Below are 23,735 nucleotides of genomic sequence, written 5' to 3' on the forward strand. Positions count from 1 at the left end.
GACCCTTTTAAACGACAGAAAAAGTTATACTTGATTGTAACAGAGGTTATTTTTCCCAAATCTGCTGATATTTAATTTTAGGTATTTAATGAGTACAAGAAAGTACCTTCATCCTTAAAATGGCAAGATAAGGTAAAGTATCCTTTGTAAACATACTAAAAACTGCAAGATGAATTTAGATCCCCCTGTGGATATTGTTTGCTTGTTCAGGTTGTGGGGAAGGCAAGGAGGAATGGTCATTTGTCTCCTCTAATACTGTACTAAAATAAAATGTAGATATAAAGATAGGCTTTATTTTTATTAGGTTTTTTTTTTTTTACTTCTCTCTTAAATGGGTCAGTTGTTGAAAGCAAATTTTTCTAGTATTGGTCTAATGTTGCTTCATGTATGAAAGATGCACATATGAATCAACAGAAAAATAGGAAGCCAGTTGCATTGTATTTCTGCATCTACTTTCATTTTCTGAAGTGACTCTTGTATCCATCTAGAATAGTTCATGTGCTAATGGCTATTTATAAAATACTTTGAAACTATTATACATTTACTTAGTGAAAAAACACTTACTTGTGGAAACAGAGGTCGTTCCTCTCTAACTTTCTTTAAACAATCTGCTACAAGCCTCTTCATTGCTTTGGGGCAGTTCTTGTACAGTTTACTGAGGTCCGGAGAAGCATACCCTCGGCCAACCATAAAAATAATCTGAAAAAGAACAAAAAAGAAGTAGCAAAAACACCAAAGTTTTAAAAGTTGTTTCACTGGCTGACGGGCTTTAGTGTCCCAAAGTGATTAAACACAAATACCAATGGCACATGCACAGGCAGAGCCTTCTAGCTTTGTCGAAAAAAGTTAACTGAAAGAATGGCCCTGCTTTTGTATAATATAGGACATGATTCAATCTAAGTGACGCTATGTGGCTTAAAAAATTCAGCAAGTGAAGGTACTGTCGCATTCAGAATAGTGACAAATGTCACTCAACGCAAACAGTTATTGGTTGCCAGCCAATTTGGCATGACAGCTCAATTTGTCAGCACAACACTATTTTCAGGCATCACTAAAATACCTTGAGAGGACAGATGTATAGCTAGCAAGTTGAAGGAGGTCATCATAACTAATGCAGCCTGAAGTTGGTAAGTATTTGTTTGTTTGGGGTTTTTTTTTTTTTGAGAACATCAGTAAAGTGATTTTTTTTGTGTTGGAAAAAACTTTGACTCAAACAGAGAATGTAAAGAGAGTTATCATTTATCATTTTCATCAGACTTCTTTTTACCTTAATAGTTGATTATACCATACTGACAAGACTATTAATTGGGTAAAATAGTGGCTTTTTTTTTTTTTTTTAACAAACAGGACTAACTGTGTCATCCTTTCTCTTGCAACGTCTTATGTCTCCAAAAAGAGTCAATTCAATGCTACCAAGTTGTTAAATAAGGTCTTAATATAGTTCTCCAGGAAATACTCTACCCCTCCCAGAAAAACTTATTTGAATGGCAACAGTGTAACATGTTTTGCGATGGTAATGATCATTAAAGCTTGCATATAATTTCAGTATTATGAACTAAAACACTAGTTTCCCAATTTGTAGACAACCTACAAAATAACAAAAACTAACTTAACAGAATTGCCTCTCCTGCTTGGAATGCAAACTGCAAAACATCCTAGGGGCTGAAGTCTAGTGTTTTCCCCCCCACACACACTGTTCATTATTAGATCTTCGTTTAAAACAAAACAAAACCATCCACCGAGGATCAGCAAAGTAGAGATCAAAAGGATCTACTTTAAGTCTATGCCCTGCAGAAGAAAAGCTTCAAGGATGAATTAGTTCTACACTTGTGAGGCAAAAGCATTCAACTAAATACAACAGTTGAGGTTTCAATCCTTAATGTTTCTTTATAATTATCTGTTAACTAACTTAGTAATAATAAAACTTAATAAAGAATGTAATTCATACAAATTAACACTCAATGCTAAAAGGTCTGACAGTAGCCATTGTTTTTTTCACTTATTAGAAAAGCACAGAATACAACTTTGCTTTTCTAAGAGCAAAATTCTTAACATCAAAAGGGAAATTTCACGTAACTGCTAATATATAAAATACCAAGATTTTACTGATTTAGCAAAAGCCTTAAGCCTTAAATAGATTAACAGAGCACTTAAAGTATTTTTAAACAAGGAATTATTTTCTTCCCCTTAGTAATTGTCACTGTTGATTTTACTGTAAAACACTCCTTTATGCAGATCTACTGCTAATATGAAGCATGATGTAAACAAAATTTCAATTCTTGTTTTGCATTTGTTTTTATCTTATACTTCTTGAAGAAAACAAGATATACTATGATCAGAAATAAAATGCAATATTCTGAGGAATACGTTTCTTACCTGATCTCGGTTGTTTATATGGGAGTATGGCAACTCTCCTGTCATTAGTTCATATAATACTATTCCATAGGAGTAGACATCTGACTGAAAACTAAATGGGTTACTATCCTGCATCCGTATCACTTCTGGTGCCTTTAGAAGAAGAAAAGGAAACAAAACCAAGATTAACAGAACATGGAAACAGAAGGGACAAGGGAGGTAGAATGGAAAGCAGAGAGAGGGATCTCAACCAAAAACTAGTGAATGAAATGATACCTCAGACCTCTGGCAAGTTTTACCTATGGCTCTAGAAAAGCTTAGTCGGTGCTATTCCACATCTTACAAAAACAATATAGTTGAGAGTAAACAACAAAAAAAAAAACCACTTGAATTTAACAAAGCATTTTACTATTACAAAATGTGATTAATATTCTTGTTTGTAATATACACTGATTTTTCTTACATCTTGCATACAACTGAGATCAATTTTCTCACAATCAATTCTTAAACGGATATAAATGCTAACGGGGAAAATGCTTTCTTGACAAGAGCAATACTCCTTGTGTACTTCAGCACAGAAGTTCCAAAAAGCTACCCCTGAGTCCAGCTGTACACATGCAAATAATTACTTTATTTAATAAATAAATCCTAAGCACACTAGTAAAATATATTTTTGTCTAGACAACTGTAACTCCATTATATTGTTATTAGAACTCAGATCCTTCCTCCAACACAACTTTAACTGAAGTGCTCCCAAATTTTCATGTATTATTTCAAACATTTAACAATGTCCAATCTATTTGTTCATGAGAAAACCCAGAGAAGGCAAGTAATATTAATCAATTCTAATACAGACTTAATCTACTTAATCTCTACTAAAATCAATACTGAAAACATTTACATGAAATGTGAAAGCAAAATGTGGAATAATATATACAATGACGATGGGGGAAGAAATGGGGAAGCATTCTAGCGTCTTTGCAAAACAAAGTAGAATTATACCCTGAAGCTAAAGAACATAGAAGAAAATGTTAAACCATCAAAACAGCTTTCCTACTGATTTGGTAAGATTTTTTTTTCCCCAAGTCTGTCCCTCAATTACTGAGCAAAGGGTACTAATTAAAGTATCCCACTACAGTTATGAGAACAACAGAAACCTCAGTAAAGGGCTGTATCAACTTTCAGAGAAACAGAATCGACATCTCTTTTCTGTGTAATGGAAACTCAGAATTGGTTAATAAATGATTAAAATGAAAAAAAAATGCAAAAAGCAAAAGTGAGAGGTCCCCCCCCCCCCAAGATCTGTTTTATGTATATAGGCATACTTATAAGTTTTTAAATACTTTTTAGAAAGGTGTAATTTTTTTTAAACTGCTTCCACTTTTCTAATTTTGTTCAGGTTATTTGTATATTTTTATATGTCACAAATAAGTCTTGGCCAAGTATCCTGGTATTCTTAGTGAATACTCCCTGACTTTTCTCAAAATATGAATACTTAAGCAACAAAGAAGGCTGCTAGCCTCATAATAAAAAAAATATGTAAATATTAGAAAAGAAAACTGCTTTAAGTAACACCTTAAACTGTTTAAGTAACATCAGCTCAGTGCTAAAAATCTAAGATTTAAATTGTACTATTATTTAGCATTCAACAAGTCATTTTTATTTTGTTACACTTTGATGAAGTACATGCCACAAATGTAGCTGCATGCCCTAACCTGGGAGCCAGAAAATATCAGTAATCAGCCTGCGTGCTGAAACTAAGTAAACTGCAATGTATTAACAAAAATGGGTCAAGTGAAACTGCAAAAGAATATTTTATTTAATACCACAGTGTGAAGTAAGAAATTTTTGCATGATTTTGATGATGCTTTTTAACCTGATAATTGGCAATTTTTTCATTTACTCTGTTCAAGTCACAGATTTGAAAAGTTATTATTTCTGCAGATCGTTTTTATGAAGAAAAATAGGAGAACTGGCTTTTAAATTCCTGCAGAAATTAATTTGTAAAGACAACTGTTAGGAATCTATTCTCAAGCAAGGACTGTGCAGTAACATTGCCAAAAAGAAAATTCCGTAAGTTTTTCAGTACAGCTTAAGAATGCCCATGCATGAACTGATGTTCATCTGCAATGCTTTGAGCTGTCTCAAAACTTACTGCAACTATCTCATCCAGGGTAAGGAGTACTAGTGAGCATCAAAGCAGTATCTTGGTGGGCATCAGGCATCATATCACAGTACTGAAGATAAATTGTGCTCACCCCCCCACACCCCCCCCCCCCAGTCGTGTGCTCAGCCAGTGTGCAAGAAGGGATGTTGCCAAGTCCCCAGCAGGGAGCAGGCGAAGAACAGGCTGCAGTGCTCAATGCAGAGAAAGACAGGGTCTTGGCAATCCCACAAAGCTACCATAAGCCAATTAAATCCTGCTCTGCAGTGAGACAAGCCCATTTGGGGAAAGGCAGGTTAACTGCAGGAGAAGGGTTCTCCTCTTCCCTTGGACAGCTCCTTGGATTTCCACCGGCAGCCCTAGCTCTCTGCCCTGGATGCTTACAGCAACTCCAAAACTCAAAGGGAGAATAATTAGATTCACATGGGGAATGGTGTCTACTTTGAGACAACTAAAGCACTCCAGCATTTCATTTTTCAACTTTTCTTTGTCCTACATCACTGGAATAAAAGTCTACATAGTACTAACAGCATATATTAAGAATCATTGTGATTTAAAGCTTTGTCAAATACGAGTTACAGTTTTCAACTGACAAAATATGTATTAACAAAAGAAAACTATTTAAAAACAGTAAAATACTTTTCTCACCATCCACAAGACTGAACCAGTGGGCTGTTCCACCTGTTGAGATCCACTCCACCGGGATTTTACAGTCGCCAGACCAAAGTCTCCTATTTTCACTGTGAGGCCTTCATGAAGAAATATATCTAAACATTTGTTAAAGAAATTCTGTAGAAAAGTAAAGAACTGTATTTTCTGACATAAGTAAATGTGGTCTGGTCAGGGTCATCACAAATACAAGTCGACTACCCAAGATATGATGTCCAGGGACTCACAAAGAGTAAAAGCAAACATCAAATAAAAGCTATTTACATGAAGCAGTGGGAAACAAGTCTGTACTATTTGATACTTTTACAAAGACTGATAACTAGCACTTTGGGTTATTTTCAGAAGAATCACTTTACAGTTATATTTAAGAATGTTTTAAGTTCAAAAAGATGAGTCAGATGTGTAAGCATGACAGACAAACACCTGCTTCTCATAAATGTAATAATTTGAGGAGAAAAGTTTCACAAAAGTTGTTACAATTAGCAGGAATCAAACTCCTACACACCTATATACTGAACTCCTATATACTAAAATGATTATTCTTATAGCCTAACTGAAAATGGGAGACCCCTTAGAGAACTACTGAATTTGGTGTATTATTTATAATGACCTTTGCAAAACACACTGTTCACATTTTACGAAAGGAAATTTCTATTTATGTAGCTAGTTCAATAGATAATCTATTTAGCGGTTTCAAAAACAGAAATTTTCAAAGGTGAAAGACATCAGTTCACAACATTTTTATTCCATATGCATTAATAAATTCATATCTTTTAAGAAATATATTGGTAAAGCCTCTATTTTCCTGAGTTTAAATTAAGATTTTTGGCTTTACTTCTGCTAAAATCATCTGAAGGCATTTTAAATAATTAAAAATATGGGAAACGGTAACAAAACATGCGCGTGCATATACATAAGCATGCACTTCGCACACGGCCCCATCAAGTAAAGAGTGCAGCTTCTGTCCTACACGGTATTTGTATAATAGAAATACACTGCATAAACACTATTAGATTAAAACGGGCCACTTCTGAAGTACCACTGTTGAACATCTTTATTCCATCCTTACAACAACAATTAGGAAAGTAAGCACGCAAGTTCTACAAAAGCCCTTGCTAAAAAAGTGGCTTCTTGTTCATCGGTAGGAATTACTCATTATATAGTAAGTTGCACACACTTGAAACAGCTATTTCAACCCCATAAAAGCGTTCCATTAATAACCAATCACCCTCACATTAAAGGAATTAAGATTAAATTAGAAAAGGATACTATTGGATTTCATGTCTCTGTGGATGATATTCTTTGCATGTAAATAGCTGTGGGAGAAAAAAAGCAGAAAAGTGCTGTAATGAAGGTTGTTTATATAAATTTATTTTTTTAATTTACTGATAGACACTGTGTCAGTTCATGATATACTCAACTGCATTTTCATTGCTCTCTTGATTTAGTCAATTTACAGGATGAGTCTACTCTGGGGAAAAAGAGAAATGCAGCAAGCGCTAGCTGCCTGGAAAGCTACTGCCCTGCGTGTTACAGGAGGAGGAAGCTATGCAATAAAGGAACTGTAGGAAGAGAGAGCAGCATTATGGTGATGCAACTGAATAACGCCCTGGAGAACCGGATTCGGTCCTGATGCTAACAAAGTTTATATGCTGTGCTAAGAGTCACTTTTCACAAACTGCTTTCGTTGCAGTAACAAAGTATGTTCCTAGTTTTTGGGGCATCTGACTGGAGACCTAGGTTCCGATCTACAAAACAGATGAGTCCTGACAGCTTCAGCAAATATCAGTGTCTTCTATGCTATGAATATTATAACATTAATAGTTCTGAAAGAGAAATTGGACGGTTACCATGGTAACTGGATGGTAACCTGAGTTGAGATGGTAATATAGCATGTTTCCAAGATTCACCTGTGTGCATGAGCCCTGTAGCTGTAAAATGGGAGCGAATTGCCTTCCCTCACCTCAAGAAGTACTGAGTATAAATCAGTGTTTGCCAAAACACTGCAAAGTTATAAGTAACACAGGGGAAAAAAAATAGTAATTCTGTATTTAGAACACGATCTCATCTAGTGTGTTCCAGTAAGACCTCAAGCTAGAATAAAGTACAGAAAAGCTGATAATTAAATATGTTACGTTAGACTATGGGTCTAACATAAGCTAAGGCAAGAGTCCATGCAAAAAATAGTACATGAAAGTAAGAATGCATACAACAGTGCTGAATTAAGACTGCACAAAATCTTTGTTTTTTCATTTGAGTGCTTGACTTTACCATCTTAACTGTCTTTTAACACAGATCAGGGCATAAAACCCTTTTAGATCTATGTAACAAAGATTTAAATAGCATTTCAGAAGTTCTGAAAGATTTATTCAAACATTCAGACATTAACTCCTTACTCCATATACCATATTGACACCTTTTCACGACCCATTATTATTTTAAAGCAATAACTCTGAGTCTTAGGGTTAGGGGGGGAAGGGAAAGGGGGACATCATTCCAAGAGATTAAAATAGCCACCATTGTTTATCCTACTCACTCCATTCCCTGTGCTGTCTGCCGGGCAATATCAATGAGCTGGAACATTTGGAACTTGGTCTCTTGAACATGCAGGTGTTTATACAGACTGCTTCCTTCACACCATTGTGTAACAATAGCCAGATTATCTTTAGTCATGTAGCCCATAAAGAGCAAAATATTAACATGTCGAGTCTTCCTAATAAATAGTAGTAGAAAGAGAAATTAGTATCTTTATAAAAGACATTTTAAAGTTCTTTGAAACATTCATTCCCAGCTAAAGGAACATGTTTCAGCTTTTGAGTCCAAAAATAAAAGTTTCCTGAAAAATGAACTGTGAAGTATGTGGATGTGTGTGTAAAGTTTGTTTTTAAAAATAACAAGAACATGCCACAGTAGTTAATTACTATTTTTTAAATAGATATCAGCTGATTCTCTGTTTTTTAATGAAAATACTTTTGTTTAGGAAGTTATTTAAAACCATCCTACTATTATTCTTCTTTTAAAAGAAAGATGTCATGAAAATTCAGGTTTTTTGAAATTACTAACAGTAAAGGTTTAAGTGATTCAGTAACAGAAATCACCCTGAAAGCTGTGAAAAAGTGACAACTTTAGATAGAAGACTAAATCCTGATAGGAAGGGTAATTATATACTGTAAAGGAATTAACACGAGACAATTTTTATATACTCTAACTGGTTCAGTTCAAGGATTCAGTTTTAACGTTACAGATAGTTAACTGCATATTACAGAAACAGTATTTAAAAGCAGAGAACAGTTACATGGATCAGAGATTTTTTAAAAAGAAATTATGCTACAATTTTAAAAGGCACAATTCAAGTATTCTGTCTAGCGATGACAGTTATGGCAGAATTTACTAATCTCCATCTTTTACTGCATGCCAAGTGTGACCTGGAGGATTATGGAAGTTAGTATTATTTATCTGAAGACTCTGAGAAACAGTGAAGAACCACTAAAAATACTCCAAATTATGACTGCTATCTTAGTTCTTTAACAGTATTCAAAAGTATCATTGTATCATCTCTTTTTTATTCCTTCTCTCTGGACATCTGCTTTTGCTTCTGTGAAGCACAGTATATTGGGTGAGATAGCTAAAAGGAGTAGTAGTCAAATACAGTGCCTTTGAATATGAAAATTTAGCAAAGATGCCACCAACCTTAATACGGCCACTTCATTTCTGAAAGCTTGGAACTGTTCTGGGGTTGGATCTACAACCTTTAATATCTTCACTGCTACATCGCCTGAAAATACATTTACCATAAAAGTTACTAAAAATTCAACTGTTTTACAAAACAACATTAATACACTTTTTACTTAAAAACCTAATTTCTGCATGGTACATCTCTAGTAATTTGTACAGGGGTTAAGGTTTTTCTGCAGACACATAAACTTCTGCCGTACCAAGCAATTCATTTATGTGACTTTGTATCTAATGAAGAAGTCATTGTTCACATCTTTTTTTTTTTTTTTTTTTTTATTTATTTTACAGCTATAGATGGCTAGATCTACACATATGCCTTTCACTGAAACTGAAAGTACTAAAATTTCAGTAACAGCAGTCATGATTGTTTAAATGGAAGGTATTACAGGGTAACTGCATTCTCAGCACACTGCTTCAAGCACAAGCCACATCAGACTCTTTCAGCTTCCAATAACAAAGTTATGCAAGTCTCATCATCTTGCCTTATCTATCCAGCTTTACCACTAAAACACCCTCCTAGACTGAAATACAGGTAAGTTTCAGGAATGAGAGGGAGAAATATTTTATCAATGAATAGCCTCCCCCCCCCCAAAAAAAAGGACACAACTAATTTTCATATTTTAATAACAAATTTGGGAAATAAGGAAAGTGAAATGTTTTACTGTTCTTTAAGCTGATACATTATAAAATTTTACTCAAAAAGTTTCATTTGAATTGCTTTCAATGTCAATGCTTGCTTTAGATTTCAGTATCTGTTAAAGGGTAATAGAGAGGAATGTATGATGACTCAGTGCTATCTGTGTAGAGACTGTACAGAGTTGCAAACAACTTTACAATGCACACTCAAAAGACAGCAGAATCACACTGATTCGAAAAGGTACAATAGTGAAATGAAGCTGACTGTTCTAACAGAAGTAGAAAGCGCTAATAGCAGTACCCATAAACTCCTCAAGTGAAAGGAGGAAACAACACATTCATCTTAACTAAGGATGGACAAAACATTTTAAAGTTCAAGAGAGGGATAAACTTGCCTTGACACTGTATCAGAAAGGTAAAAGGAGCTTAGGAAAACTGACACTTTGATCTTAGTCCTCAGGCAAGTAAAACGATAGATCTGAGATGCTATATTCCAAAATAGGCTCATTCCATAGTTTAAAGGCTGCTGCCACTTAGGATTACTGAACCACCACCTACATTAATAAATCTCTACTATGACAGACTTCTCTGCTACTACAGTTGCCAATTATTTTCTTAGTCTCTTTTCAAAGACATATGTGAAAAGACGTTAGTATGGCTCTCTACTACACTGATCAACTGAATATAATAGGAATACTAACCATTCAAAAAAAAGAAAAAAGAACCCCCCCCCCCCCCAAAAAAAAAACAACCAACACCAACACTGTGGCAAACACACTACGAAAAGGATATGCAAGTCAATAACTGAAAGTTTCAGAGAAAGTACCCCAAGTGAACTGCAGTATCTTCCGGTGCAGTTACCACAGTTGCTTAATTTGCTGTGTAATCTGAAGTCACAAAGATGCACAAATATTGAATACATTATTACGTATTTATAGTCCTCTTTAACTTCAGTAAGTACAGTATTCTTCCTATTTCATCCCTTAGATCTTCCTAAAGAGAACCATCTCAGATTTTCAACTTACAGATCTCTCTACTTACACACTAAAACAGTAGAACATATTTGATAGAAAGGCTACATTTTCACATGACTACTAAAACCAGGCTTTAAATTAGCCAATTCCTACCACAACTGTGTTGATGTACAATACAAGACCAACAGATGATTTATCAGTACTTGGAAAATTTCTTTTTTTAGGAAGAGTTTAAAGCAAATTGCTATGAGCTATGCCCAGACAGGCAAAGATGCAGCATTCACCAATTACAAGCCAAATGTTTTCAGATTATTTTTCAATGTATTCTCCACTATGGTATTTGCTCCATTGATTAGGAGATGTTTTTAACCTAACAGGCAAAAAACGCACTGTTTTTATTGAGTCAGCTGCCACATTTTTGTAGGCCTGATGCATCCCCCAAGCAGTTTTCTCTACAGAAATAAAAACTCGATAGCACTTGCTTTTTTTAGCCGCAATCTGAAGACAATCATCTTCCATCCCCCCCAATCACCAAAAACCTAGAACTGATTACCAGGGTCAAGGGGGAAATGTGAGTGTTTATGATAGGTAGTCTTCCAACCCATTTAAACTGCCTTGGTTCTCTTTCCTCCTTTTAAATTTAGAAGCATGCTACAGGACACTACAGGATCCAAATGGGGTCTGTAACAGAAGTGTTGCAAATATCAAAATTAGTACTTAACAATTCTTGGCAAAATTACGGAAGACCCCATTTGGATACCTGTGTGTCAATGGTAGCATGCTCTCAATTAAAGAGGAAAACTTGATACTATCATTTCATTTACATGGTGGAAGACTAAGTCAGGGAAGCTTATTAGAAACCTAATATGGTTTGCATATAGTTAGTTGTACACAACCCCTTTAACAGTCCTTCCACTAGTGCTCCAAAGGTTCATTGCAAATAGCCCCTCACAGCTGGGCATGTTAGGAAACTTGACACCTCTAGCATAATCTAGAATTTCTACTCAAGTCTGCAGCAATGTGCCCACTTCAATTAATTCCTTTTAGCATCACTGAGACATTTTTATTGCTGCACTGGTGTTATCACAAGGGGTTACTACCAAGAAATCTTTCTTCAATTCTAAACGGAAAAGATTTGTGATAAAAATATACCTTTAAATCTTTTAAAATCACACAGCTATATGATGGTTAAAAAATAAAAAGCTCTCCTAGAAATTGCCCCTTTACCAGAAAGTCATCAATGGGGAGGTGGGGGGCAGGGCACATAGGTTTAGTTAAATAGTTAAAACACTGACATTAATTTAGAATTTATAAAATCAGATTAGGCCGATATCTTTTGATAATTTAACTTTGACCTTCCTGGGAAATCAGGAGAATTACATACGGTTACCACAACTACAACATCAAATTAGCTGACAGCTATTTAAAAGAGCCATTTTGCACACACACAACTGATGGTGCTTTGTAAATCTGTAGCTGCACACATTTCCTATTTAATACACTGAAGTTCTTGATACATAAAGAGCAGTTGTAAATTTTTAAGGAAAACAAATACTGAAATTCACATTTACTACTTCATATAGTTAAATCTTACTCAATCTCTTACTCAATCTGTTTTTCCTTCAGTTTCTATGTTTTATTTCACTTATATAATAAAAATCAGTTTAACTATTCAGGAGTATTACCTTTAACATATGAATAGTCCTTCCACCGATGTTGACAATATTTGGGCTCTAAGACATACAAGTATTTGTGCTTTAAAAATGAGGGTGGAGGAGGAGCCAAGTTTGCTGAATTTTTTTTAAGCTTATCTTACAATGACAATGCTACTTATATTAGAGCCTGGAGGGGTGTGTGTGTGTGTTTGTGTCTAAATCAGAAGCCCTGAATTTGGGGCACAATTCTGTAATTCTTTGATGTGGCTCTTTTGAAATTATTCCAGCTAATTTTATCTATCAAATTCTCATATCAACCATTTTTTCCTTAGAAGTACTCCACAGTACGAGCAATTTATGCTCATTTTCTTTCACTGCCACCATAAATATGGGTATGCTAATTAAACCACAGATTATTAAAATAATAATTTAACACCAAGCTTTGAAATTTCTCAGCCCAAGTCCTATTAGTAAAAAAGTAAACATCTTTTTCAGAAAATAAGCTGTTGCAGAACATTGTATTAAGGAAAATACTATTGGCTCCAATTTGCCATGGAAATTTAACATGGAAATCTGTGGCAGTTAAGAGATTCAGATTTTGACATCTGCTCTGTTAAATGTTCTCTTTGCCTTAATCTTTCTCACTGCTAAAATTAGTAAATTAGTATTTCTCACCCAGTAATTTCAGTTGTAGATAAGCACACAACACCACTAGAACAGTTTTACCTTTTTCTGGATTGCCGTTTTTTTTACAATACCAATGTTTTCAAAAGACAGTATTACTTGTTAAGTACTTACCATGCCATTTGCCTTTATAAACCGTTCCAAAAGAACCTGACCCTATTCTGGTAGAAAGCATGACTTCACTTGCTTCTATTTCCCAATAATAACTGGAATCTCTTTGTCCACGAGGCCTCTGGAACAAAAATTAAATACTTAAAGTACAGTTATGCCAATCAAATATATACATTTAGGTTGCACAGGGATAAATTTTATACTAAGAATGAAAAAACTTCATTCATGCAACCTTAAGATGCACTAAAACCTTCAAGGTTTTGTTCTGTAAGCTGGGCGGGAGGGTGGGGGGGAACGATGGACAAGACATCAGGAACTGAGGGAGAAATGTTAACTGATAGCAAAGAAAATACTAAATACAGATGCTCTTAATTTTTTCTTAAAGCTTTTTCCCCCACAATACCATTCTATTATTTCCCAAAACTGAAAAATTTTGCAGGAAAGAAAAGACAAAACATTTTCTTGGATGTTATGAAGCTATCATCAAGTTTTGTGCTAGAAACTTAAACCCCTGACCTTCGATCTTCAAAGATGACTAAGTAATTGGAGATTTTTATAATTATTTGAAAACATCTGAAATACTTAAGAAACTTACTGATTTTTTTAAAATTACAATACTCAAATCCAATAACTCATTTAGGTATTTAAAAGCGATAAACCAAAAATGTATGAGCAGAATTCTCAAATGTCTGTGATTTACAGCTGTGACTCCCACTAAGCAATTACATTTCCTCTTCTACATTTCATAAGCCTTCGAGAAACTCCACATACTACTCACTGCTATGTTAGTTTTTTATTTTTTAAGTTCAAGTAATGGCTTGGATTCTGTTAAATTTACTTTTCCCCGAGACATTTTGACCAACTTTACTACCAAAATCAAGCTGACATCGTCAATATCCATTTCCTAAGAAAGCTATAGCAATATAGTTCAAATATGGATACAAAGCCAATTTAAAAAAACATCATGTTAAAAAAAAAGATACAGCACCTAAAAGTTTGGAAAGATAATGCTCAAATCTGTACTGAAAAATAATTTCAAATTAGTATCTGAAATTCATTTTCAACCTTACACTTTAGTCTGGGGATTTAAAATGCAAGGCAATAATGCTATCTTCCCTAAGTTAGTTAAAATTCTATCATTACTACATACACAAAGTACAGAGTAATCCAAGAAGTTTACCATCAAATTTTACTGGCCTTTAAATAGATAAATTTCTTCTAATATTCCATTACTCCCATTCAAGTTTAAAATTTAAAAAATAAATACTACAGTACTCACAATTTTGTTCTTTTCTTGCGTATTAGATCCAGGGGCTCTCTCTCTTTGGGCTGGGACTGGGGTTTTTGGCTGAGACCAGCCAGTTGGACTCATATTGTTAGGACTTCCAGACAGAGCAGAGGGTGAGGCTTAAATATAAGAACAGAAGAAGAAAAAAAGGTTATGAACCAAAAAATAAACACAAAATCATGACATACATTATTTTATTTTTTGAAACCATACCTGATTCACTATGGCTTCGAATTGCATCCTAAAACAAAGAAGATCAATAAATTTAATAAATATATGAGAACAGGCAAATGAACAAGCAGAAATAGTTGTGCTGAAATAGCTCTTGACAGTTTTGGTCAAGTGTCATACAGTATTATTGACCAATACCCTCCAAAAGATGCTGGCTTGGTTATTTTCAAGTCACAAGAAACGTATTTGCTAGAAAACATGCAATTTGTGAATTCTTACAAGATATTTAAATATTCAAAGCATATTAAAAGGTGTTTTAAAAAAAGACACAGAAGGGGGAAAAAACACCAGAAGTACTGTCTGCATTCCCACCATTGTATCATTGTACATGCTTGTATTTCCGATTTGAACATAGCTTCTGTGATGGTCCTATATCTCCAGGGGACAAACTTTCAAAGAAGTTTCTAGGTTACAACAGGAGAACTTTTAAAAGCCCCTAAACTACTCCAAGTCAATATACATTTAGAAATATTCATACTGCACTACTTGAACCTGCAAAAGGCTAAGTCTTGTGCCCTACTACAGAAACATCTGATTTTTCAAAACATTTTTCCACAGATTAATGATATTTGAAGAAAAGCAAGTCCTTACACAGTTCACCAGTTGGTACAGTGCAACAACACTCACCTCATGCCACAGGCACTTTACAACACAATTCTACAGCCATGCACAAGATAAACTAAGCTCTGACAAACATAACTTTGCAACTTTTCTCACCTGCTATGTATTATCCCAAAGTACATACAGGAAAGGTAAAATATCCAGGTACTGTATAAGTACAAAGCAAGAACATGCACTACAGAAATGTTAAATATTTTAAACGTTAATGGAAGTCAATTCAAACTTTCTAACTAATTAGTATAATAAATAAAAGATTTCACAGGAGGACAGAACGAGCCTACATTCCACCATAAAGTCTTCCAAATAACCCAGATTATCCCTCATTATAAAGCTTCATTTATGAAATACACCATCTTTGCTAATTACATTCTCCCAGGCTTGAATCTAAATACTACAGTATTTGTCCAGAGTTCCTCTACTGTGTACCTGAGTGGATTAAAATCTGCATAAACTTGAAGAACTTTTGCAAGTTATTAATTTTGTCCTTTCTGAGGGCAATAAAATCTTGTTTAAAACCTGCATTAATAACAAATGATTGTTTTTTTCTATATCGGCCTGGGAATTTAAGCTTCCTTCAAGTGAGCTGATAAAGAATCACTAAGTAATTTTAAATTGCTCTCATACTTACATACATATAGTTCTTACATATTTTAAGGAAAAAAAAATTTTGTTGCACTTCGATCCTAAGTTAAAGACTTTCTTTTTTTTAATGAATCCTATAGCAAATGAAATCAGGGTTCTTCAGTTAGTCTTACAACACACATAATAATACATATACGAGTGCTGTAGTCTGTCATCTTTGCTTTGATGTGAAGCAAAGATAGTACATCATGTTTTTAATCTAGGTTTTCATACAGTTACATTCAACTAAATAGTTTCCAGAGGAAAAAGGCCACACAATAGATGTGTTTGAGACGGTTTTACTTTAAAAACTGCATGACCAAATACATCTCTAACCCAAGCCTATTCAAGTTCACACCATCAAATAAATTTTGTAGAAGTACGGATTCATCCAGTTAAATTAAAAATGAAGCTACTCTATCAATCTGCCTCTTCCAATTAGTGTCCTCAACATTTAAGTATAAACATGCCATACAGATTTTCATTAAATCAACTCCAGATTAAACATTTCATGTGGACACTGCCATGGCTTACAAGTTACAGCAATCCTGTTAATCACAAGAAAGCAAGAGGCACCAAGAAAATACCTACTCTTCCCCTCAAACAAAATCGTCTGCACCAGGAACTGGGAGAAGCATTCAGGCTGTTATTCTAGGCCAACACGGTAACAGATAAAAGAAAAGAACAGAGGGAGTATAAAAAAAAATTTCTGAATTAAATGTTAGGATAAATGAAAGGAGAAGTAACCTAATTTGTTTGCTATACGATAATTAAGTGCAGCAAAACTTGTAAAGTATCCCTCTTCAAGCCTAAAACTCCACTTAGTATCCATACTTTGGTAAATCACTTTATTGAGATGGTCTTTCACATACCCTACCAGATAGTATTTAATACTTCCCTTTTTTTTTTAAAGCCTTTTGGAAAAGCAGCTATCGCCTCTAAAACAGGACAGCTACTTCCCTTCAGTCCCCTATGATATTGAGAAGGGCAGAGTAGAAAGCATTTCTTTACTGCTGTACATAAAGTACAAAGAAAACTAGAGTCTCCTTAAAAGCTCATCACACTATAGAATTTAATATTCTCCTTCTGGAGGGTTTCATGATTTTTCTTGTGCCATAAAACATCATCAGCCAGAAGGCTGCTGAAGCAAAAAAACAGGTTGCAAGCCTAAGAAAACAAGAGAAGGGATGGGTATCTTGCTCTGTGAAACTTGGCTGACACAAAGCTGCTATTCTAAGAAAGCTTCATAGTACTGCGATGCACTTTGCTTCTGCTCCACAAAAGGTCCCAAGGACTTCTCTGGCACATTTCAAATAGGCTATAAAGCTTATAAACGATCAGCTGAAGAAGCAAGTAAACTCAGCAGTGTAAGGATTTTGTTTGGCTTAAGAGTTTTTAAACTATCACAGAGCAAAAAAACCAAACACTGCTCTCTCTATAGTCCTGCAGTTCAGCACTGTTTCTGCAAAGCTTTCCTGCAAACCACTCCTTATTTTGTTAAGGTTATCTCAAAACAAAAACACAAAACTGAAAAAACCACCACCACCAACACAAAAAATTGTCTCCTTTAGGCCTGACTTCAAAAAATTATCCCTCACTACTGCCAGTCTAAGGAGGAAAAAAAAAAAAAGTTAAAAAAAAAACTTGGAAGCAAGTAACAGCAGAAAAAAGAAATCTCAAAGGTGGCTTTACCACACAAGCATATGGATGTAATGCACAACAACTGCCAGTAAGCTGATTTCATTATTCAGACCCTGAGAACTAATGTGGACTTACAGTACCTCCAGTCAGATTTAAAATAAACAAAAAAACCCTAGAATAAATCCAGATGCAAGTTTCAAAGAACATTTTAGATATGCCCAACAGTAAGTATTTCTTCAGCAAAACTGATTTTTTTTCCAGATCTGTTAAACTTTTGAATGTTAAGATCCCTCCCATCTTTACAAAGAATGGGCACCAAAATCTACCTAAAACTTTAGCAAAGGTGATGAAGACTGCATGAAAGAACTATTAACTTTGTGGGCAAATGTCTCATCTATATTCTTCATCAGTCAGCCAACTAAGGAAAACATTATGCAAATGACAGAAGCAAACTAAAATTTAAAAAACAACCAGGAACTATTAGGTAGCCAGTTGCAATTTTAGCTTAACTGCATACTAGTCCCCTCAGCAATATTACCTCGATTATCCTGCTGTCTACAGGCACTGTAGTGCTAACCATATGGACATTTGGTGTGGATGTAGACCGCTGTCTTTGGGAAAGGGAGCCCTCAGAGGAAGGATTCGATGCGTTGAATGTGAAGGCATGAGGTGTAGAATACCTGTGCTGTGAACTGAGAAGGGAAGAGAGAGAAAGGGAAAGTTAGGGTTATTTTTTTTTTCTTCCCGTAGCAGTTGAAAAATACCGTTCAACACATCCTGTCCAAGAGCAATATACACAGAATTCCAAACAGAGGACAAGTTGAGATTATTTGCCAACTAAACTATTCGGTCAGCTAAATCATGCCCAGTTTAATTTAGAAATAAATTTAAAAATTTGAAGTAGGATTTTGACAGTCAGCATACCTGCCAGGTATCTTTAACAGTATTCTGCATTTCTGTCATTAAAAAAATTTGCCATGGTTCGCCTCAATCCCTATAAAATCACATTTAAGACACTGATAAAATACTCTCTCTGTTGGATTAATTTGGATCTGCAAAATTTAAACAACCACCTCATTTCAAGCCTATTAAATGCATAGCTTAAAAGCTACTTTTACTGCTAAACCCTAAGTTTGTAAAGATTTGCAAGACTGTTCAATGGCTCACACAGAACAGCCAGCAAGGAAGTCATGAAACCCAAAACCAGCTAAAAGGAGGCCAACACTGTAAAATTCAGTTCAAGGAGAGCTATAAATCACAGCTAAGGCAAATCAACCCTATTTACCCCAAATCACACAAGTAGCTTAACTGAAGCCAGCCAGCCTTCACAAAAAGCTTAAAAGAATATCAAGTTAATAAATCACTGTTTAACAACACTGGAAATAGAGTAAGATGGCAAAGAAAACGCAAGATCAATTACTGATGCAATTCCCCCTAAAATACATGAACAAATAAAATCATTTACAGGTCAGCTACATGCTCTGTGCCTCATTCCTGAATAGGCCAACATTTGTCAAAAGGATGTAGAAAAAACAAAAGGTGGCCTGCCCTCTTCAGGCTCCAGAATTTCAAGGAAAAGAATACAGGCACAAATTAGGATCAGAAGACAGGCCCCTTCAGAAGGGAAACAACTTTTACTTCAGCATTTAAATCTACAGGAACTTTAAGTCTCAGAATTTCCTTTAAGACGACCATATTTTCACAGTTCCCACTGTTCTCTCTTTAAGCTATCTGTAGTCATAACAACAGAACACTATTTTAGTTTATGCCATTTAAGTCATGCAAAACAAATGAGTCAAATCTTTACATATATACTACCTGATCAGATGAAATATAAAACTAATTATCACAATATCAAAGGGAGCCTTGAAGTTTCTTGGGCAGGAAAACAAAGGTCTCCAAAAAACCTTTAATAACTTCACTTAAAATCTTAAGATTAAAAACTAAAACTATAAGATCCCAAATCAATGGATTGCTTGAATCTAAGAACAAGAAAGGCTATTACATAATATCTATGATGAAGTGGTGTTGCCTTCTTGCACATTCATCCCGACCTTCTACGTGACTGTTCTACTTTTGAGGAGTTGGGGTGTTTTGATTTTTTGTTTTTAAACAACTGTATTTCCCAAAACAGAAATGACAGGAAATACTAGCTTACCTAACAGGTATCCGGGAGACAGACTCCCGCATCCGTCTCATTGTCAAGGGAGGTAGTGCAGGGACACCACTGTCACTGATATTTGAATTTGGGAACAATCTGAAATATCAACAAAAACAATTACAATTTCAACTGCTACACTACCTCCTGTACAATGCTGCTGAAGCTGAGAATTTAAAGGGCTGTTTCTTTCATTATAATTATGGCTCTGTCTTTATATAGTTTTTTTTTTTTTTACTGTGTGTGAGATATGACTAAAAGCTATGCCTGCAGACTCCCAAAAGAAATTTTCATGAGTTATTTCTGAATTTAAAGACTGATGACACAAATCATTTTACATTCGGTTTCAGATTTTCCTAGCAGAGTTTTCTAGACCAAACTTACTAAGTTCAATTAAACCCAGACAGCACAAAATGACACAATTCATCCTACACCACTGATGACTGCTCCATATTAGAATATGAATAACTATATGACTAACTTTAGTTAGAAAAACACAATCACTAATTAAGACATATTTAAAATCGTGGATATTTCAATAATAGGTTTTAGTACTTTTGCATAACTGGACTTCAAGCAAAATGATTTTGAACTTTCCCTCTAATCAATATTGGAAATATATTACCCTTTATCACTTTTCTCAGAATTTTCAAAGTTAAAAAAGCTGTGATCATTCTGAAACACTCATTTTTCCAATAGCTAAAGATCAACCGAATCATTAGCTTTTTTTCCCCCTAACAGAAGTATTATGCAAGAGGAATTACTGTGTCTTCCTATGTCGAAACAAAATGGCACTATAGCAATTGCTTCATCTTTCAAGATCTCTTTGTTTGCTTGTCCCGGAGTATTAAATTTGCAGCAAGAACAAAATGCATGTAATGTAAATGGCCTTCATCATCTGGGCATAGACAGTCATTGCTGGCTGTTTCATGAAGTTCTCCGTATTGATGAAAGTGATTACGCTTCTCAACAATCCAAATTCATCTCTATTATTAGAGATAAAAAATTGATGCTCTTCTGTCATGGAAAATTACTACTGATACTAAAAAGGAATTGTCCTTACAAGAGTTGCCTGATATTGCTCCAGTCGACACACATGGTTGGAACTTTAGTGCTGCAGTGTTCGTGGAACTTATAACCACATGTCTGACACCGAAACCCATTTAGCAGGAATTTCTGGCAGATGTCACAAAATGCAAGCTTTAGAAATGTCTTCCGAGCCTAAAAAACACATTAAATGATTAATTCAAGCTACTAGCTCTCTTAATTAGCTGAAATGAACATCTTTAAACCTTGACATAAATAGTTAAATAGCAAGTAAGTGTTGCCAATGTCCCCAAGATGTTACTAAACTTAAAGCCACACCTGTGTATTCTTGCATATATTTCCAGTTCAGCTGGAAACAATGAAAAGTTTGCAAATATTTAAGGCATGGTTCACCTGATCATTTAACAAAAAATGTAAAGTGTATTCTACCATCTTATGCCTAGTAAGGTGAGTGAGTTGGGGGGCAGAGAAGAGAAGTGAGAAGAAGAGTTTTGTTGTTATTTTTTAAATTAAACTGAAAGCGGATCAGATCATATGAACCACCTAATTTTCTAGTGATTAAAATGTTGTGAGTTTATGTATGATCAATACTTCTTGCACAAGAAAAATAGAAAAATTCCTTAGCAAGTAAAACAGTTTAAGGAAATACTAATATTTTTAAATGACATGTTTTTCCAAAGCTTCTAAAATTAAAAAAAATATATATAAATATAAATGAACCAAAGTGTTCCCTCCTCCAGAGCTCCAAATTTGAGCCTCCTCCAGATGCCGAGAGCAGTACTGCTTTTTTGGTGACCAATTGCAGACAAATGCATTTGCAGTTTTTTAAAACTGCAGAGCAGAAGCAAAGCTGCTTTGGGCTTTACGTAAATCATTCATAACTTTTCTAATGGATGTAAGCATTTATCCTTTAGTTTTGCCACAATGTATTTCTGGGTCAAAACAACAAATAGGCTAGAATATAGCAATGGAGTTCCCTTGTAAGGAGAATAAAATAGCACAAGGTGAAACTGTTAGAGTTAGGCATTATCTCTTCATAAAAAAAAAAAGAACAAATTAAAAAAATAGTAGGAATTCTTATGATTATTCTCATCTACTTATGTGCATCTTGCTTTGCCTCCCTTATGTAAATTAAAATTCACACAAAATAGAGCTAATAAATACTTTTAGTTGTAATAATACATTGCTGAGAAGAAACTGCAAGTCTAAAAGTCTCACATCACCAAAAAAACAAAAACAAACAAACAAACCCCCCCTCACACACACACACACACACACACACACTTGGTCAAATTGCAAGAAAGCATTAGGTCACAAAGCAACATCGTGTCATGACCTTGCAGAATTAACAGCACCCCTGTACATTCAGTACAATTGGCTAAAGCTCCCCAAGGCTACCGAGCTTATTCAGCATTTATTTACTTATGAACCAGAGACTTAAAATGCAAGTTATCTCCCAGTTCTGAACTTTAAACCATGATATCCAAATGTAACAGTTGCAGAAATATAAACATTCATATAAACCCATGTAACAAGAATGGCAATCATCAGAACTTTGATGAATATGCTTAACGTGAACTTTTAAAGTTCTGACACCTAGGAAACACTAACTGTAAATAAAATTCTAGCATTTCATTGTCAACTGGTATTTAGCCATTGGGGTTAGGGGAAAAAGAATCACATCATCACTTCTGAAATTTCCTATGTTTAGAAAGCCAAAAGGCACCTAATGCCTAAAACATGCTTTGACTGAATATCCAGGTCAACTGATACAATTTATATTAAAGTACAGAAGATAAACAGCTTACAAAATTGTGTGTAGTGAGTGGGACATGATCAAGGAAGTCCACTTGCAGTTCCTCTCCGATCAAGGAAGCAGCATCTGTATTCCAATCCAGGCGCACTTTTTTCCTGTAAGAAAGAGTGGGGAGGGCAAAATTACGTATGAGATGAAAGAAAAGTAGTCTAGTCTAATCAATAATATACATTTTGTGCACTTTGAGTAAACTAAAAATAAATACAAAAGAAGTGGGCTAATCTCTTATGATGAACTGTATTTCAGCAACTTTTCACAAAAAATTGTAAGCAACTACCAATTCTGAAGCCACAGTAATTCAACTCTTTTTTGTTTGTTTGAACATGGAAGTCATTTATATATACTGATTATTTGGAATATAGATAAGGCATCTAGAAGCTATGGTGGAGTCACAGAAATACCTTTGTAAACACAACATAATAAATTATGAATGGCAGACTAAGCAACATGAAATCCAAATGACATGCTTCAGCACTAAAGTTATTTGGGACCTCCAAATTACACAGAAATGTAAACTCACAAATGACCATCTCATGACTGAGGTGTAAAAGAGCATTAAGCCCAAGCCTTTTGAGGTGTGAAGTTAAATGTATTAACGCCATGAGATACCTTCACTCCCTCAGCTTGTAAAAGAATCATTTGGTATTTAATAGCAGCATCCCCGGTCCTACAAAATATAAGGAATATCTGAAGTGAGATTTAAATCCACACATTGGTAAGTTCTAGAGGGTTGCAGATTCTTAAAACTGAACAGACACAGGAGATCTGCATTCAAGTTGGCCAAGAATCACCAATGCTGACATTTGCAAACTACGAACACAGAGGAAAATTATAGCTCAGATATGAATGCATACCATACTATTTGATCTAGAGTATGATTAAAAGAAAAAACAAAAAAAAACAGAAAAACCTCCACTCTAAGATGCTAAAAGCACTTGAGTTTCCTCCTCAATTCTGAACATTTTCAATATTTATTTTAGTTTTGAAATGAAACTATAATTAAATTTTTGTATTACTCTAGGAAGCTTAAGGGGTTGCCCTTTGGAGGAGCAAGGAAAGCAATAAAGAGGTTTTCACAACTGAACTGCACTCTTAAAAGAAACTAACAGAAGAGGGGAAGAAAGCATTATTGCCGCTCTTCTAAACCCAAGATTTTTAAATCCTCTAGTTAAAAGCTTCGTATGTAACATTATAGACCCCTACCCTTTTGGTTCAGTAAGAAGTCGAAAAACTGCACAGCATTCTGGCTGGAGACCTCTTACTTTAAGCGCCTTCATAAGACAATCATGTAGGGTCATCCCATTTCGCACGTTTACCTGTGACAAAAGG

The 23,735-nt window shown here is 34.8% G+C and overlaps 2 protein-coding genes across 6 annotated transcripts in view; one reads left to right on the forward strand and one right to left on the reverse strand.

Moving 5' to 3' along the window:
• MKRN2 (makorin ring finger protein 2) overlaps positions 1 to 8,036 on the forward strand; it is a 23,988-nt gene extending 15,952 nt beyond the window's left edge. The window contains exon 9 of one of the 2 annotated variants that reach the window (XM_064518843.1): positions 82 to 8,036. The gene's annotated coding sequence lies outside the window, so the exon portion shown is untranslated. The remainder of the gene's footprint in view (positions 1 to 81) is intronic. The other variant, XM_026099528.2, reaches the window with a different exon arrangement.
• Positions 1 to 23,735, reverse strand: part of RAF1 (Raf-1 proto-oncogene, serine/threonine kinase) — an 81,754-nt gene that overhangs the window by 1,495 nt on the left and 56,524 nt on the right. For 3 of the 4 annotated variants that reach the window (XM_026099525.2, XM_064518838.1, XM_026099524.2), the window contains exons 4-17: positions 23,610 to 23,722; positions 22,399 to 22,501; positions 20,607 to 20,764; positions 19,544 to 19,642; positions 17,924 to 18,077; positions 14,485 to 14,512; positions 14,263 to 14,390; positions 12,987 to 13,104; positions 8,879 to 8,963; positions 7,725 to 7,901; positions 6,458 to 6,504; positions 5,168 to 5,286; positions 2,377 to 2,508; positions 565 to 699 (exon numbers count right to left, since the gene is read on the reverse strand). In XM_026099525.2, coding sequence (XP_025955310.1) covers positions 565 to 699; positions 2,377 to 2,508; positions 5,168 to 5,286; positions 6,458 to 6,504; positions 7,725 to 7,901; positions 8,879 to 8,963; positions 12,987 to 13,104; positions 14,263 to 14,390; positions 14,485 to 14,512; positions 17,924 to 18,077; positions 19,544 to 19,642; positions 20,607 to 20,764; positions 22,399 to 22,501; positions 23,610 to 23,722 — 1,596 coding nt within the window. The remainder of the gene's footprint in view (positions 1 to 564; positions 700 to 2,376; positions 2,509 to 5,167; positions 5,287 to 6,457; positions 6,505 to 7,724; positions 7,902 to 8,878; positions 8,964 to 12,986; positions 13,105 to 14,262; positions 14,391 to 14,484; positions 14,513 to 17,923; positions 18,078 to 19,543; positions 19,643 to 20,606; positions 20,765 to 22,398; positions 22,502 to 23,609; positions 23,723 to 23,735) is intronic. The other variant, XM_064518839.1, reaches the window with a different exon arrangement.

Source organism: Dromaius novaehollandiae, chromosome 12 (genome assembly GCF_036370855.1).
Source record: "Dromaius novaehollandiae isolate bDroNov1 chromosome 12, bDroNov1.hap1, whole genome shotgun sequence".
Taxonomy (NCBI): Eukaryota; Metazoa; Chordata; class Aves; order Casuariiformes; family Dromaiidae; genus Dromaius; species Dromaius novaehollandiae.